Source organism: Pelodiscus sinensis, chromosome 8, assembly GCF_049634645.1.
Source record: "Pelodiscus sinensis isolate JC-2024 chromosome 8, ASM4963464v1, whole genome shotgun sequence".
In the NCBI taxonomy this organism is placed as follows: Eukaryota; Metazoa; Chordata; order Testudines; family Trionychidae; genus Pelodiscus; species Pelodiscus sinensis.
The window spans coordinates 1,851,794-1,867,941 of NC_134718.1; the positions used below are offsets into that span (position 1 = coordinate 1,851,794).

At 59.0% G+C, this 16,148-nt stretch overlaps 1 protein-coding gene across 2 annotated transcripts; it reads left to right on the forward strand.

Annotated features, from left to right (window-relative positions):
• FGF8 (fibroblast growth factor 8) lies at window positions 1-13,508 on the forward strand. 2 transcript variants are annotated; one of them, XM_025188998.2, is made up of 5 exons: window positions 1-690; window positions 804-840; window positions 2,919-3,099; window positions 8,015-8,121; window positions 11,750-13,508. In XM_025188998.2, exons 1-5 carry the CDS (start codon window positions 656-658, stop codon window positions 12,035-12,037), a joined length of 648 nt encoding a protein of 215 aa, XP_025044783.2. In that variant the 5' UTR covers window positions 1-655; the 3' UTR covers window positions 12,038-13,508. The 2 variants fall into 2 exon arrangements, with proteins under 2 accessions (XP_025044783.2, XP_025044784.2); XM_025188999.2 differs by having other exon boundaries at window positions 2,952-3,099.
• The last annotated feature ends 2,640 nt before the right edge of the window (window positions 13,509-16,148 follow it).

A 16,148-nucleotide genomic window follows, 5' to 3' on the forward strand; every position in this document is an offset into this window, starting at 1 on the left:
CGCCCCTCCTCCCTGGCCGGGCGCGGAGCGGTGCCCTGCGCTGCACAGGCCGGCAGGCGCGGGGCTGGGGCCGGGGCTGCAGAGCGCAGCGAGAGGAGGGAGCAGCCGCACTCCGCGCCGGGAGCGCCCAGAGCCGCACGCCTCGGATGGGCTCCTGCGCCCCGCGCCCCCGTGCGCCCCGCGCCCGGCCCCTGTAAAGCGTCGCCTGCGCCCGGCCCCTGCTCGCCACCCGGCGCCGCGGCTGGCCGCCACGCGGGGCGCCCGGACGGGGCGAGCCCCGGGACCCGCGCCGGGACCCCACGGATCGCCCAGGACAGAGGAAGGGGGCGCGCCCCGGCCCCGCCACCTGCGCCCAGCGCCCCTCCCCGCTGGCCGCGCGGAGCCTGCGCTCCCGGACCTGCGCCCGGGCGCACGGGAAGATTTCGTGCCTCTGCCCCGCCGCCAGCTCGCCCGTCCCGCAGCCTGCGAGCGCTCCGGCCGGGGCCCCCGCACTGAGCAGCCGCCTCTGCCTCTCGGCTGGGGCAGGACGCGCCCCCGGCCGCGGAATCTGGACAGTTTTTTGGTGCGACGCCAGGAGACGGACCGTGCTGGCCCCCCGGCACCGAGCGCCCCCCTTTGCCAAAGCGCCAGCTCTGGCGAACCGCTCGGCCCCGGCATGGAGCCCTCCTCCTCCTCGGTAGCGAGCTACTTGTAAGTAACCTCGGCTGGATCGGCCCGGCGCAGCCCCCTCCCTGGCTTCGCCACGGGTATTTCGGCTCCATTTCAAAGCGATCGCTTCACACCTCTTCTCTCTCCCCTCCTAGGTTATTGCACTTGTTTGTTCTCTGCTTACAAGCTCAGGTACGTGGCCTCATTCTTCTCGCTTTGTTTTTTGGGGTGGCTTCGAACCTCTGGTTCCCAGTGGATCTGCTCCCTAGCCCAACGGAGAGCCTGGCCGAAGGGGAGGTTTGGGGAGAGCAGGCCCTGAGGGCTGCCCCATGGGCCATGAGGCAGACAGAAAAGTTAGTTTTTCCCTAGAGCCTGGGTCTATCATCCGAAGGGGGAAGGTCTGGAGGGAAAGATCCTGCAGGCTGCAGAAAGGCGAAGCAAAGCAGAGCCAAAAGGCTAGGCAGAGAAATGGTTTGGCTATTTTACTGGCAAGTAGCCCTGTGGGGGCTTCACCGCTGGGCACCACTTATCCACATGCCCACATGGACAGAAAAGGACCATTTTTTTGCTTTGTAAACCAAGAACCGGATCTGACTTGGCCCAGCCCACGGTGCCAGCCGTTAGCATCCCTAAGCTCGAAAAGGGGGGCAGGTGTATTCAGTAGCCCAGCCGCCGTCCTGCCAGACGCTGGGCAAAACCCACATTGGGGGGCGGCCGTCCCTCCTGTTGCAAAGTCCGGGTGTGCACGCTCAAGAGAGCGCAGGTGGGAGGGTTTGTTTCAAAAAGACAAGTGTGGAGGCTCGGGAAACGAAGGATTCCGGCGCGAAAGGGGCTGGAAAGCAAAGGGCAGGGAGCCAGCCGGGGAGAAGGAGTTGTGTTCAAACATAGTTGCAATATTTTGGAGTATCAGATGGAAAACAAATAGCCATATGGCAGGCAATTCCCTGCTCCACATGGTACCCTCATCAGAGCTGGCAAGAGAACCCGGAGATATTATCCAAAGCCCGTCCATAGGCAGCACACACACAGACAGGGAGAGATTAAATTGTCAAGGGGAGATCTCTATATAACCACCGCTCTGGGGAAGCAGTGGCCAGTCTTATAGCAGGGAGATATCCTTCATGTTTGACATGGAGGTGGGGCGCGGGGGCCGGGCGCTGCTCAGAAGAGCTGGCTTCTCAACATTTGCTCAGAATACGTCTTTATAAATGTCAGAGGCAAGCTCCCCCTTCCAGACTTAAAAGAGGGATTTGAGACCAGGGCCGGGGAATTCTGGGCAGACTTGATGGGCAGAGGAAAAGCAGATTTAGGTTTTCCCCAGGAACAAAAGTCCATGGCAGGAGGGGTCTGTTGAGAACCGGGTCAGTTCCGGGTCCGGTGTGAATGGGTCCCTGTGCGCTGGAACGTGTGGGGCTGGGAGCGGGGCAGCCAGTAGGAAAGCGCTAACCGGGCTCCGTGTAAACGGAGCCGTTCGTAACTACTAGAAGGAAAAGCCAGTGGCTGCTCCCGAGGGCCGGGGCCCGGCGGGGGGCGATTTGTGGCCACGTTTGCTTTCTGCGCCCTTGGCGATTCTGGGCGCGGACACAGTCCCCTTGGTGCAGTTGCAGGCTCAGCCTTGATCTGTGACTTTTCCCTGGAAGGGGACTCAAAAGTCAAGAGGGGCTGCTGGAGAGCGCAGGGAAAAAAAGAGCAAAGGGCCGGAGGGGAAAGCGGTTGTTACAAACCAACGGGAACGATCTTGCCTACATCGACGGGCACTGGGTTTGGGGACAGCTTAGGACTCGGGGACGTGATGTGAGAGCCACTCTGCCCAGGGAAGACGTCTGGACCCGTAGCATTTAGCGGCACAGATGCTGTGGTCGCTTTGGAGGAAATCCGGAGAGACTCCCCTAGATGCAGTGGCTCGCTGACAGTGTAGATGAGAAGAGTTTGCTCCTCGGGGCCCATGCCCCGTACGCCCCAGCGTGGACCAAGTAACTCCTCTCCAGTCCACGGAACGGCCCTGCATCGAAAGCTGCGCTCGGAGGCTGCCCTGCCAAACTAGAATCGCCTGCTCCTCTCCGGAGCCTGTGATTCCCTTCTGGCCGCTGGCTCGTGTTCGGGCAGCACTTGGCGTTTGGAAAGCCCGTGGCGGCCCTGGCTCTGCACCGTAGAAACTCGCTGCCGCGTAACCCCCCCGCTGGAGGCTGGCGAGCGCCACGCCGCCCCCGTGGCCCCTCGGAGGAGCAGAGATTATAATGGTGTGTTGTATATTTTTTAATTTCCTAAAGGTAACTGTTCAGTCCCCACCTAATTTTACACAGCATGTGAGGGAGCAGAGCCTGGTGACGGATCAGCTCAGCCGACGGCTCGTCCGCACCTACCAGCTGTACAGCCGGACCAGCGGGAAGCATGTGCAAGTTCTGGAGAACAAGAAAATCAATGCCATGGCAGAGGACGGAGACGCTCATGGTAAGGACACGTGGCGGGACAGGCGGGGGGAGCGTTACCAGTGCCGTGTAGTAGTGGACGGGTCCTGCCCTGTTCGTTAGCCAGAAATCACTGGGATTATTTGGGGTGTGGGGCCTGGCAGAGGGGAGGCCGGGGGTCAAGGCTTGTAAGAAGACTCCGCTTCCGAGCTCAGGACGGAGGCGTGTTCCAGGTGACACTGCAGCAGGACTAGGTGCCGTGAGGGGGTCTTTACACCTGCGCTGGGGGCCTGCCGACTGCTGCAGGACAGATGTGGCTGTAAATATTCCCTTGGAAAGAACCAAACCGGAGTTAGGGTTTGTCGGACGGGGGAACAAATTAGAACTAACTCCGGAATGGGAGATGGCCCTTCCCTGTGCCCCGGGCTAGCCAGGCGGCAGGGAGGGCAGGGGAGATACTGCCGAGGAGGCTGTGGAACTGGACAGGAGTCCAGGGAAGGATTCCCCCTGCAGAGGGCACCCATCGGAGACCCCTCCCTCAGCTCCCCTCTCCCCCGGGGAAAGGGTGCGGGGGCCGGAGCAGGCCGGTGAGGTGTGAGAGGCTAAATACTTTGATCATTGCGTGTTAATGACACAATCGAATGGCCAAACGCACACAGGAGGTCGGGGGCTTAGCTGCGCGGCGGCCACTGAATTGTTGCAGCCCTTTGGTGCTCTCAAAGTCCACGTGGGACGCAGCGATGACGGGCCAGGCCGGGTCCCGGCAAATTCAGTGGCAGTGTGTACGTATTTAGACGTGCTGCCCATTAGAATCCTGACGGTTTGTCTTTGGTATTAGCTGCAATTTCCCTTTCTTGCTCAGAGAGATTAGCGGAAAATCTATATATTTTGGTTTGGCTGCAAATTTTATGATGAACGTTCGTCGTTAAAGCAAAGTGTGGATTTCACATCTTGCTCTGGGTTAACCTTTCGAATGAAATATCCCTGGCATAAAAGCAGCTCCCGCTTGAAAGAGTATTAGATTATTTCCCAGGAAACACACACACACAAATCTCTTCTTGTTTTTATATATATATATAGACAGAGCTATATTTTGGAAGAAGAGCCCCTCTAGCACATTTAAATAATGACCAAGTAAAACAAAGCCAGCAAGAGGGAATGCCTAGTGGCGGCTTGAAAAACTCTATTAAAAAGTAATAAGAAAAAGGTTAAGTATTTGAAGAGCTAAGAAAAAAAAAGAATGATCTAAAACAGAAAAAGAACAAGCAGTTTTTCAGATGTAAAGTTTTAAAAGAGTTGCAAGTCTGTAAATGTTAAAATAGAGGTTCAGGATTGTTCTATATGAATCTCTAGAGAGACCCCCATGTCTGGAAGAGCTATTAAAACTCTTCTGACTTTCACCTTTTTTAACATTTCCTGAATATTTTCTCCTCTTCGCAGTCCAGTTAGGGGATCAAGTGTGTCTCACTGCATTTTTTCTGCATTTACGTAGCCACTTTCCCTTCAAAGTTTTAGCATGAAACATAATTTTACTGGGATAAATCTGTCACTTAAGTGGAAGAATAGAGTGGAATATGTTAAGCTTTTTTTTTTAAAAAAAAAAAATCAACCCCAACAACTATTATTTAAAAGGCTCCTTTAAGAAACATTTAAAAATGTAAGCGTTTTGGATTATGTTTTTCGGATGGGAATCAAAGGGTTGATTTATTTCTGAAACTGACCGCTTTCCCCACCGTGATGTTTTTACTGCCGATTTAATGTCGTGCACTGCTCTTAGGTATCTGTCTTAATTGTCAATATTTGACCGACTTTTTAATTACGGGCAAGCGGGATGGATCATAAAGCCGCCTCGTCCTCTCGGAGCGGCGTCTTTGGCAAAACCCAGCACCGAGTGGCTTTAATCTGGATTAAAATGTCTGCAGGCCAAGTGACTTGGGACTTGTTTCTGGGGGATCCACCACCATCTCGAAAGACTCCAAGTTCTATAGGATTTATTCGGGCGGCACCTTTGGGGGCTGGGGATTTGGTTCTGGAGGGTGCAAATTGCCCAGCTCCAGCGTACAGCCCTGGGACCAGCCGGGAATTTGTCTTTTCTTTTGTGCCTCTATTGTTTCTCGGGAGCCGAGTTCTTACAGGGCCCTCGGCGTGAGCAGCTGCCCAGCTTCCGAGCCGCTCCCTGGCCAGGCTGGTGCGGGGAAGCAAAAGTGACCAACAGGGCTATAAATCAGGGGGGACGGTGGAAAGGAAAGAGATGTGCATCTTTAGAGCTGTGGGGTTGCCCCCCACTCCCTCCCCCACCCCTGATCTGTCAATCGATCGGCAAAGGGAAAGAAAATCAATGCTCTTTAAACCTTTTACTGCCTCTCCGATCAATTCCGCTCCCGGGTCCCCCCAGGGGCAGATCGCGGGGGGGGGGGGGGTCCCCATGGCAGGGCCTCGGCTCCCGTTGTGCGTTTGGAGACGTTTGGATGGTGCCGGCGCGTTCTGGGAGGTGCCGGTCCAAGGAGAGGAGATGGGGGGGGGATCGGCCTGTCGCTCATTTCAGCCCATCAGTTCAAAGTGCAGCCGGGGGAGGGACCCAGTCAGGGCGCGTATGGCAGCAGTGGGCTTTGAATGCCAGAGCCCCACAGCAGGGTGCTGGTCCAGTCCGGACCGTCGGGGGCTGGGAGGCTGCGCTGGCACCGGGAGGGGTCTCGGAGACGTGTTCGCTCACCCGGGGGCCTTGCGGCGCTCGAGCTGACCTGTGCTCCCCAGCTGGGGCCTCCTTGCACGTGGAAGCCCCTCTCGCACGGGGGTCTGGCTACCGGGGAGGCTTTTCAAAGGGCTTTCGTGGTGGCAGCCGGAGAGCCGGGCAGCATGCTGGGCAGGCCTGTGCTGCCTGAGCAGCGTAGGGTCCTGAAGGCAAGGCCTGGCCTGACGGGCAGCGTGCCTACGCAAGCTAGCCCGGAGAGGTGAGAGGGAGGGGGGAGGGGACGGGGGGCAGTGTTCCCTGTAAGCGGGGAGCATGGGCGGCCATCCAGGAAAGACTCAAGTGCCGCCCAACCAATGAGCAGAGCGTCCCCAGCCGGCAGCAGGTGTTCCCATTGTGGTGCACATCCACACGTCTTGGTGCACAGAACAAAACTTATTCTGCATGTGGATGGAACAAAGTAGAGGGAACGTTGATGTGGGAGGGGGCACATGGGGTCACGTGTCCCCCCCAAGATTTGCCGCTCGGTTTGCCCTGAGCATGCTCAGTAACGTTGCTGAGCCCGGCTGCCCTCGGGCACGGGCCGGAGACCCATCCTTTCTCCCGGCTTCCGTGCCCTGGGTGCATCGGTGGCAGGAATTCCCCTGGCGCCCAGTGCGAGGCGCTGCCGGGTTCCTCCCCAGGAGGTGCCAGTCGGGTCCTCGGCACGTTTCTCCTCTGTGGTCTCTAGAAGGGGTTTCGTTGCCTCTTTAAAAAGCCCCAGCCCCTCCCGTTGATCCAGCACCTGCCTCCCCACGGGCCCCGGAGCCCCAGCAGGGCTGTTCCCGGCGGCAGAGCCGGGGTGAGCGAGGTGATGGGCAGTGCGGCTGGCTCTGGGGTGGAGCACGGGCGCTATTGGACAGCCAGCAGCACGAGGCCAAGACGAGAGCAGTTCTGCAAGGGGGCCTGGTTTCTACTCCGGGGGGAAGGGGGGTGGTTGCTTCATTCCTCCCGCTCAGTGGAGCAGTACGGGCAGGTGCTCGGGGAGCCGTGGGGTGAAGCTGGGGCGGGAGATCCGTTGTGCCGAGTGGCTGGATCTCGCTCCCACGCGCCGTGGCAAGGCAAGCCTGGTCAGGGTGTGCACGATGCAGAGCTCCCGCCCAGCACCCTCCGGATCAGGCCCCGAAGCGCGTTCCAGCAGCAGCCCTGGGGGGGAAGCTCTGTTCGCCCGCTGTCCAGATTGCGCCCACGTCCTCAGGGCCCGATCCTGCCAGCTTCCCCGACGGGCTGTGCTGGGGGGCTTCTGGGCTGCTGGGGGGGGGGGGCTGGGGCTGGTCCCGATCCATGTCAGTGACAAGGCCTAACTCCTCCCCTCTCCCTGGGGAGCAGCTCTGCCCTGGGGTGACTTGCAGGAGGGGGAGACCCGATCAGGTGGGGGGGGGCGGGTTTGAGAGCAGATCTCTGCCGGCAGCATCTACAAGGTTCAAATCGGGGGGGGGGGGGGGGGCTCCGGGCGGCTGCGCTCCGTGGTGGAGGCAGGGACGGGATGGTGACAGGGCTATTTATAGGTGCGCCATTGATCAGCGATTCGCATCGCTCCTTTGGCCGCCGATCAATGGCTCCATTAAACCACGGAGCCCGGATCAATACCCCCCCACCTTGCACAAAGGTGACACACGTCAGCGGGATAGCCGGGCCCCTCGGCGTCTCCCCGGCCAGCCACAGTCACCTCGGAGAAAGCCCGGCCTGGGGTGCTGAGTGGGGGCCTGCACTGCACTGGGGGGGCGTACGCAAGGCGGATTAAGCAGCTCTTCCTTCCTTCCCTCCCCCGGCTTGGATTCGGATCTCCGGTCTGTGTCCCTCCCCGGCCCATCAGCACCCAATCCGTCTCGGTGGGCCTGATGCGGCCCCGGTGCTCCGAGTCGCAGGATCTTACTGTGAAGCACAGAAGTGCCGTAATCCTCTTCTTACAGAAGGGAAACTGAGGCACAGAGCCACTGAGGGCTTGGCCCACGGTCACCCAGGGAATCTGATCTCCTTGGTCCCAAACAGCGCCCTAACCACTAGGCCAGCCTTCCTGCAAGCCTGGCAGTGAGGCGGCTCCCCCGGCCCCATGCGTGCCTTTCGGCCCCCCGGTGATCAGCCGTAACGGGAACCCGACGTGGTCATGGGGTGCTCGGTCAGGCATGGTGCCGGTGGGCTGGGGGCCAGGGATCGGTGCATTCCCTCCATGTGGGGGGGTGCCTGCCGGCCCCCGTCGCTCTCACCTGGTATTTCTCCTTCCCTCCAGCCAAGCTCATTGTGGAGACGGACACGTTCGGGAGCCGCGTGCGCATCAAAGGGGCCGAGACTGGGTTCTACATCTGCATGAACAAGAAGGGGAAGCTGATTGGCAAGGTGAGAGGGGCGGGGGTGGAAAGAGGGAGGGGTGGTCTGGGGCAGGGTGGTCCGGGAGGCGATGGGGCTGGCGAGGCAGGCAGGGGGGGCTGCGGGCTACCGCTCTGCTCACGCACAGCTGGGCTGCTCCGCTGTCCCAGGACTGGCACCGTGCTCGGCTGCTCCGTGGGGCCGGCCCCACCCTTCGTCGTGCTGCCCCCGAGCTCCCAACGTGTCTTTCCCTGGGGCCGGGAGGAGCCGCTCTTCAGAGAGGTGGGAGGGAGAACGGCCCCGCGCGGCCGGGACGGGCTGGCACTCTCCTGCCCGGGCGTTCGTCCGAGCGAGGCCGCGGGGGGTCGGGCAATGCACAGAGCTGCGGCGGTAACTGCTCCCTGCACTCTCACCCCAGAGTCCCCCAATCAGCGAGTGGAGCCGGAAAAACCGGCCACCCGCCCCCTTTTGCATGGGTAGACTGGCCTTCCTTTGGCTCCCACCTCCAGGGCCCGGTACGTCCTCGTCCCTCTCTCTGGAGTTTCCTGCCCCTTTATTGCAAGGCCAGGACTTTAACAGGGTTCTAAAAAGAGCTGGTACGTTCATGGAGGACAGGTCCTTGGATCGCTGTTAGCCAGGCTGGGTGTCCCGGCCTCTGTGTGTCAGGCTGGGAATGGGCGACGGGAGGGATCGCTGGATGGTTTCCGGTTCTGGTCACTCTCCGGGGCTCCTGGCCTTGGCCACTGCGGGCCGACAGGCCCCTGGGCTGGATGGGCCTTTGGTGATCAGAGCGCCTGGCCGTTCTGATGGTCTTAAACCCAGCGGCGGGTGCAAATCAGCCGGTGCTGTTGCAGTCTGTGGACTCCAGCAGGGGATTTTCCTAGCTGGTCTCTGCTGCTCTAGCCCAGGTGTGAGGGGAAGCCGAAGCCGAGGGTGCTCCTGGGGTGCTCAGTGAGGTGTGGGTACCAGCGGGGCGGGGACAGGGCTGTGGGAGATGAAGGCGCTGGCTCCGGGGCAACAGAGTTCATTCTGCACAGGCACGAATCTCAGCACTAGGGATGCTGGGCCTAGTGTGTAGAAATTCTAGTGGCAGGAGGTTCCACTGGCTCTATGGCCAAGGAGGCAGCTCCTCCTCTCCGCTCGCCGGCGCAGCCCCAGGGTCGCTGGGAGGGGATGGGCGGCGGCGCGGTTCCCAGTTGCTGATGTCAGCTTGGAAAGGGGCCGCGTGTCTCAGTGCTCACTGGGCCAGGCGCTCGGCCGGCCACAGGCTCCTCAGCTGCGTGGAAGACGGGCGTGTGCGTGTGCGTGTGCGTGTGCGTGTGCGACACACGTGCCCAGCTGCACCTCTGCCCTGCTCCCTGCCCCGGCCATTGGTCCCCAGAAGGGCTAGTGCACCTGTTTCTCCGCCCCCCTTCCAGGGACGCTGCCCTATTGCCTTTCCTCCCGCCCCCGGCTCTGGTGCCAGACGTGCCCGGCCTGCCTCTCTTCCCCTCCTCCCCGGCCATCCCTTTCCGGGTGATCTGGCTGCGTAACCAAGTGCCTGGACCCTGCCATGTGCTTGGGTGCCGGATTTCACTGCTTGCTGCGTGCAGCCGCCTTGGGCCTCACGGCGCCCGGGCTCGCCCTGGGGCAGAGGGCCCCCAGAAAGGGGCCAGACGGCCTCTTGCCGGAGGAGTGCTCCAACCATGCCCAGGTTCCCGCACTGCCCGGGCATCAGAAGGAGCCACTGAGGAGACGCCAGGTCCCAGCATGGCTGGGTTGAGAGGCCTGGCTGCAATGCATGCTGGGACTGGTGGTGTCGGCATGTGGCGTGGCCCCGTATAACGATCTGGGGGCCCGTGGGGGAGTCCTTGCTGTCCACGGGCTAGCTCAGGTCTGGGGACTCTCCCGGTTTTAAAGGCTTGGCCGTGGCCTTTGCACCTCTGTTGCTACTTTCCGGTCTCGACTGTGCAGCCCTTGAATCTGGTTTCCCAAACCGGAGCAGATCCGGTGCAGGGTACTTGGTTTGCCACAGGGCTGACCCGGATCGCGAAGCCCATTTCATCCCAGCCAGGTTTTCCACATCCATCCGTTTTGTGTCTCTGCCTCCCTCTGCCTGCCCAGCTGCCGGTGGTCGCTGGGCTCATGCGTGGGGGGGGGATGGACGATATGGTGCTCCTCGTGACTGGGTCCGGCTGTTGCATTAGTGAGCAGCGCTGTGGCCCCAGGGGGCTGTTCGTGCGGGTGTAGCCGAGCCCGGGTGTAAATGTCTGTGCTATCCAGCAGTTGGGTCTCGCTCTGAAGCGTGAGGTCTGGATTGGAATCCAAACCCCCTCCAGCTTCAGGGGTTCATGTCGGAGTCCAGACCCGAGGGCCCCCCTGCAGATTTGGGATTTAGATGCCGTGGGGGGGCTCAGCCCCGTCTCCTGTGACCAAGCTGCTTCCACGTCCCCGGTGATGAGACCCCCTGGGGGCGGGGGGCGTTTCACAGCGAGGGATTATTGCTCCTGGAAAACGCGCTCCTGTACCCTGGCCTGCAGCCTCTGGCACGGGGCTGTCCCGGAGCAACACAGCTCCCTGTCCCGTCTGTCGCTCTCCTCCGGGGTGTGTCCAAGTCCAGCCCTGCTCCCCTGGGAGTCTGGGTGCCCCCTGGGGACGGGGAAGTGCGTCCTCAGTTATTGGCTAAGTGGCCGTGTGGTGCCATTTGAGCCAGTCGAAGGAGAGGATAAAGGACGAAAGGGTGGAGCTGAGCGATGGGGATGGGGGGTGTCTCCAGAAAGGGCCCAGGACGAGAACACCCACCAGGCGTGGCTGCTTGGCCAGCGCTGCCTGGACCCTCAAGGGCTTGGAAACCTCACGTGAGCCAGTCTCCTGTTGGGGTTTCCTGGCAGGAAAAGACCAAGTGCAAAGTCAGTGCTGGAGGTTCCTCAGGGCGAGAGCGCCGTCCAGCAGGAAAGGAGAGGGGACGCCTGGGTTCTAGTTCCAGCTCTGCCAGATCAGCTGATCTCTCGGTGCCTCAGTTTCCCGGGTGGGGAAACGGCTCTAAGAACAGGTATTTGCAACGCCAATTAGTCAGTTGCATCTGCTCCGAGTTGGGAAGCGCCAGGAGCCTGGGCACAGCAGTTCGTTCCTCGCCGTCGCTTGTTCTGCTTCCGAGGGCAGAGCTGGAGGAAGGAACGAGGGTGGGAACGGGACATAAGAGGGCAGAGTGAGGACGCTGGCTCTCATGTCCGGGGGTGTTTCTGGCCTCGCTGGATGCAGGAAATACCTGCAGGCTGCCTGCCCTTTGAGTGCCTGGCCGTGTCTCTAGGTTCTGTGGCTGCAGGAGGGGAAGGGCAAATCCCAAACCACAGCATTGCCAAATCGTGACTCCTTTGTGAGCTGCATGATGCTGCCGTTTGGCACAGAGCCACCCAGGACAGGTGGATTATGGGAGAATCCCAGTCTTCACGGTTGAAGAGGGACTTTTTCGTGCCTCTCCCTGGTGCCTGTGGAGACCCGACAAGCTGGGACAAGGAGCCCCGACGGGCGTAGGACACTCCTGCATTATTATCTAAAGCTCCCCTCTTTTTTATTTTGAAGCCAGTCTCATGATTCTGGGTCCTGGGGGTGGCTGGGGCCGGTGCCGGCAAAGTCCAACCATTGCTGAGTCTCTCTCTCCCCGCTCCTTCCCCTGCAGAGCAACGGCAAAGGCAAGGACTGCGTCTTCACCGAGATCGTGCTGGAGAACAACTACACGGCGCTGCAGAACGCCAAGTACGAGGGCTGGTACATGGCCTTCACCCGCAAGGGCCGGCCCCGCAAGGGCTCCAAGACGCGGCAGCACCAGCGCGAGGTGCACTTCATGAAGCGGCTTCCCAAGGGCCACCAGACCACCGAGCCCCACAGACGCTTTGAGTTCCTCAACTACCCCTTCAACCGCAGGAGTAAAAGGACTCGAAACTCCAGCCGCCTGCGGGGCCCTTGACCTGCCCCGCCCCCTGCCTCCCAGGCCCCGCCCCCTTGTCCTCTACGTAGCCATGGGCTGGACTCTGACTAGAGACTTTTTTTTATACGGTTATTAAAAAAGAGAAGGAAAAAAAGGGAGGAAAAAAATGACCCGATCTAGTTGTTTATAATTCTTGTTTGGTTTTGTTTTTACACGAAAAGCAAAGAGGCTCTATTTTTGTACTCCAGCGCGGAAAGCGAAACGTTCAAAGACTCGTGAATGGGGAAAGGCCCTTCACTTAGACTCATCCTAGTCCGTTCGGGGTTGTGTTTTATTTTTGTAGCTCTAGGGTAAGGGGGCAAAACCTTGTTTTCAAGCAAGCAACCACAACAAAAGGCCACCCCAATCTGGGACCAAGTACGACTTCTACTAAAGGGATGGAGGCTTATTTGAAAAGGTGGGGAAAGGGAAATACAAAGGCAGGATCTGAAGACTAGGAGCCATGACTCCTGGCTTCTTTTCCCAGCTTTCTTCAGAGGCCTGTTGGGTTTCTGGTGGTAATTGGGTTGCCTCTTTCTTTCCACGATCAATCTATTTCTCTGGCTGGGCAAGGGGCGATTTGATGCTGTTTTGATCCCAAAACATTGCCTCTTTCCCCGCACCTCATCTTTCTGAAGGCAGCCAGAGCGGATGTTCCTAGACAAGACCCTGAATAGAGAGGATCCTCTGTTAATAAAAGGGACCAGAACCGGAGAGGGCTGGGGAACGGAGGGGTTCGTCCCCAGGAACGGAGGGGTTCGGAGGGGTTCGGAGGGGTTCGTCCCCAGGAACGGAGGGGTTCGGAGGGGTACGTCTCCAGGAACGGAGGGGTTCGTCTCCAGGAACGGAGGGGTTCGGAGGGGTTCGTCCCCAGGAACGGAGGGGTTCGGAGGGGTTCGTCCCCAGGAACGGAGGGGTTCGGAGGGGTACGTCTCCAGGAACGGAGGGGTTCGGAGGGGTTCGTCCCCAGGAACGATTTGGCCTCTTCATTGAAAACTGATTTTTTTCCCCCAGTTGTTGGCAACTGAAAACATTTTTGGTTTTAAAAAAATTTCCCAAACTCCCCAAAATGTTCGCAGTTCCTGGCTGATTTTTTTTTTAAATGTTCCATTCTCAGGCCAGATTTTTCAGGTTCTAGACCAGCCGCACAAAGCTGAAATTGTTTTCAGTGTCCCATTTCATTGCGTCAAGTTCCCTCATATATTGATGGAGGATCGACAGGGAAAATGACCAGTCCTCCTGGCTCCAAATCCCTGCCTTGAGGTCTCCGCAAAGGGGTCCAGGAAGATGGTTGTGAATGGGGAGGAAGATCTCAGACACTGGATGGCAGCCAGAACCTAGGGTGGCTTTTCAGCCGATCCTGTGGGTTGTTTGTTTATTTCCTGGGGGATTTCTTGTGGCTGTGTACAAATTGAATATGAAATGATGGAAATATTTATTTAATGTGCATTAAAATTGGTATTAGTCTGAACCAGCCTGTATGTTTTCTGGGTTCGGGGGCGGGATAGGGAGGGAAATCATGCCTGGAATTGAGGGAAATGGCAGGACTAGTGAGTTCAGCTTGGTAGGGCTGGAATCCCAAGGGCTCAGCGTACCCGGTCGGGAGCTGATTATATGAAGAGTTCAGTTCCCACTTCGGGTCACAGATTTTAGGGCCAGCAGGACGCACTGCTACATAGGAGTCAGCAGTGTGACGCTGTTGCCAAAGAGCAAACCTAATTCTGGGCAGCATGAACAGGAGAGTTGAGAGCAAGACACGAGAATCATTCTTCCGCTCTGCGCTGATTAGGCCTCGGTTGTGTCCAGTTCTGGGCGCCGCATTTCAGGAAACATGAGGAGAAACTGGAGAAGGTCCAGAGAAGAGCAACAGGAATGAGGAAAGGGCTGGAGAACATGAGCTGTGAGGGGAGGCTGAAGGAACTGGGCTTGTTTAGTTTGGAAAGGAGAAGGCTGAGAGGGGACATGGTAGCGGTTTTCAAGCATCGAAAAGGGTGTCACAGGGAGGAGGGGGGGAAATTGTTCCCCTTGGCCTCTGAGGACAGGACAAGCAGCAATGGGCTTAAATTGCAGCCAGGAAGGTTTAGGTTGGACATTGGGAAGAACTTCCTACCTGTCAGGGGGGTTAAACCCTGGAATCAATTGCCCAGGGGGGATGTCAAATCTCCATCCCTGGAGATATTTAAGAGCAGGTTGGACAGACACCTGCCAGGGATGGGCTAGACGGTGCTGGGTGCTGCCGTGGGGGCAGGGGACTGGACTCGATGGCCTCTCGAGCTCCCTGCCAGTTCTAGGGTTCTAGGATCCTGTGGATCACAGATATGAAGTTTCATCGTGGCTGAAGCCTCTTCTGGAGAGGCGGCCAGACTTGCTTCGAAGGCTGAAGCGAGGTGGAGCCGCCGCTTCCCTTGGCAGGTTGTTCAAACGCTCGCTCGCCCTGCCCGTTCGGGATCTAACATGCAACTTGGCTTTAGCCTCCAGCAGCTGGTCCTTGTTCTGCTTGGCTCTTCTGGATTAAAGAGCCCTTTGGCACCTGGGGGTTTTTCCCTGTGAAGAGACTTTTCCCCAGTGAAGCAGACAGCGAACCCCGGAGCGAGGTCAGCGAGGACCGGTGAGCTGGTGGGGAGGAAAAGGCTCTTTTGCTTCTGCAGCAGGCCGAGTCCCGGCTGAGTTCCAGTGGGTCGGAGACGGGGTCTGGTGGGGCGTGTTGGTTCCTGGCTCTGGAGCCCAAGGAATTCCCTGTGTTCCAAAAGTTGGTTTGTCAGTCGGTTGTTTGGAACTCGGACGCATTTTCCCATAGAACTGATGCTGTAAATGGTAGCTGGGTTTCCAGGCGAGCCCCCAAACGCCCGATGAACCCAGCACGGAGCTGGAATGCTGTCTACTTGCACTGAGCAATAGTAGAAACAGGTTTTTATGGGACGCTGAATGCTGGTGCTTGACAGGGTTGCCAGATGGTTTAACCGAAAATACCGAACACTCCCCCTCGCCCCCCCAAGAAAAACCACAGGGGGAAAAGTTCTATTGAGAAAAAAAGGGGGAGACCAAAGTTGTTGAGGGGAAAAAAAAGGGACCCCGAGAGCTGTTAAGCAAAAAATAATAATAATAATAAAAAAACCCCAAACAGCTTTTTGGCCCTAACAGGCTGCTGGTGGCCGTCCACCATCCTGTCTTCCTGCCCCGGGCCAGACAGTGCCCCTGCGCACCTGGGATTTTCACTTCCTGGCTGGGAAAAAATCAGAAAATCCCGGATAGTTTACATTTTCTGCATTTTTTTACCTTACAGGAGGCGAAAATACCGGACTGTCCGGGTCAGTCCCGGACACCTGGCAGCCCCAGTGCTTGAGGGAGCGCAGGCGAGGAGGAGGAGGAAGAGAGTCTGGAGGGGACTTTTGGCCAGTGAGGGCAGACACTTGTCACTGGGGCTGTGGGCCGGGCTCTCCATGGCAGAACCCGCTGGTTCAAATGGCAGCTGGTGGTTTGGCAGGAGGCAGGCCTGGCTTCAGGACGGGCGATGACCCCGGCCCCTCGTCGCTCAGAGAGGGTGGCGCTTTGCTCTTGGCCCACATGCCTGGGGGCTTGTCCGGGGACGTTAGAAAAGGGCCAGGCCCCTATGGAGGGAGAGGCTGGATGAGCCCGGAGGCCTCCTCGTGGGGCCCCCGTAGTTGGGTGAGGATCATCCCCATCCTGCCGAGAGGGGCTGAGTCAGTAGCTTGTGTTCCTCGGCTGAGGAGCAGCCCAGAAGAGACAGTGATGGGGGTAAACGAGACTCATAGACGCAAGGGCCAGCCAGGACCGTCGTATGTGTCTGGTCTGACTGGCCACTGAACCACCGGCTACTGCGATGGGCCCCACATCTCCCGCGGCCGGCCCGCATCACCTAGTAGCGACCCGACCCTGCAGGCAGCACATAGCAGCTGGGACGTGGGGGGCTGACATTGTGGCAGGGCAGCCGGACGGCACCTCCTGGCCTGTGCTCGGGTAGCAGAGCCCGCCCCAGGCCATGCCTGGCTCTGTCCTGCTTAGCACCGGCTCCGCAGCAGCCCAACCTGGGTGGAGCCTGGCTCACATCTGTGCCCGGAAAGGACGGTTCCCAGCCCTTCAGCCTGGGGCA

What these genes read in the sequence shown, in the direction of transcription:
- FGF8 (XM_025188998.2), top strand. Translation starts at nt 656, where the DNA reads ATGGAGCCCTCCTCCTCCTCGGTAGCGAGCTACTT. An exon ending in TTCTCTGCTTACAAGCTCAG is followed by an intron (nt 841 to 2,918) that starts GTACGTGGCCTC and finishes AATTTCCTAAAG; the next exon opens with GTAACTGTTCAGTCCCCACC. An exon ending in AGGGGAAGCTGATTGGCAAG is followed by an intron (nt 8,122 to 11,749) that starts GTGAGAGGGGCG and finishes CTTCCCCTGCAG; the next exon opens with AGCAACGGCAAAGGCAAGGA.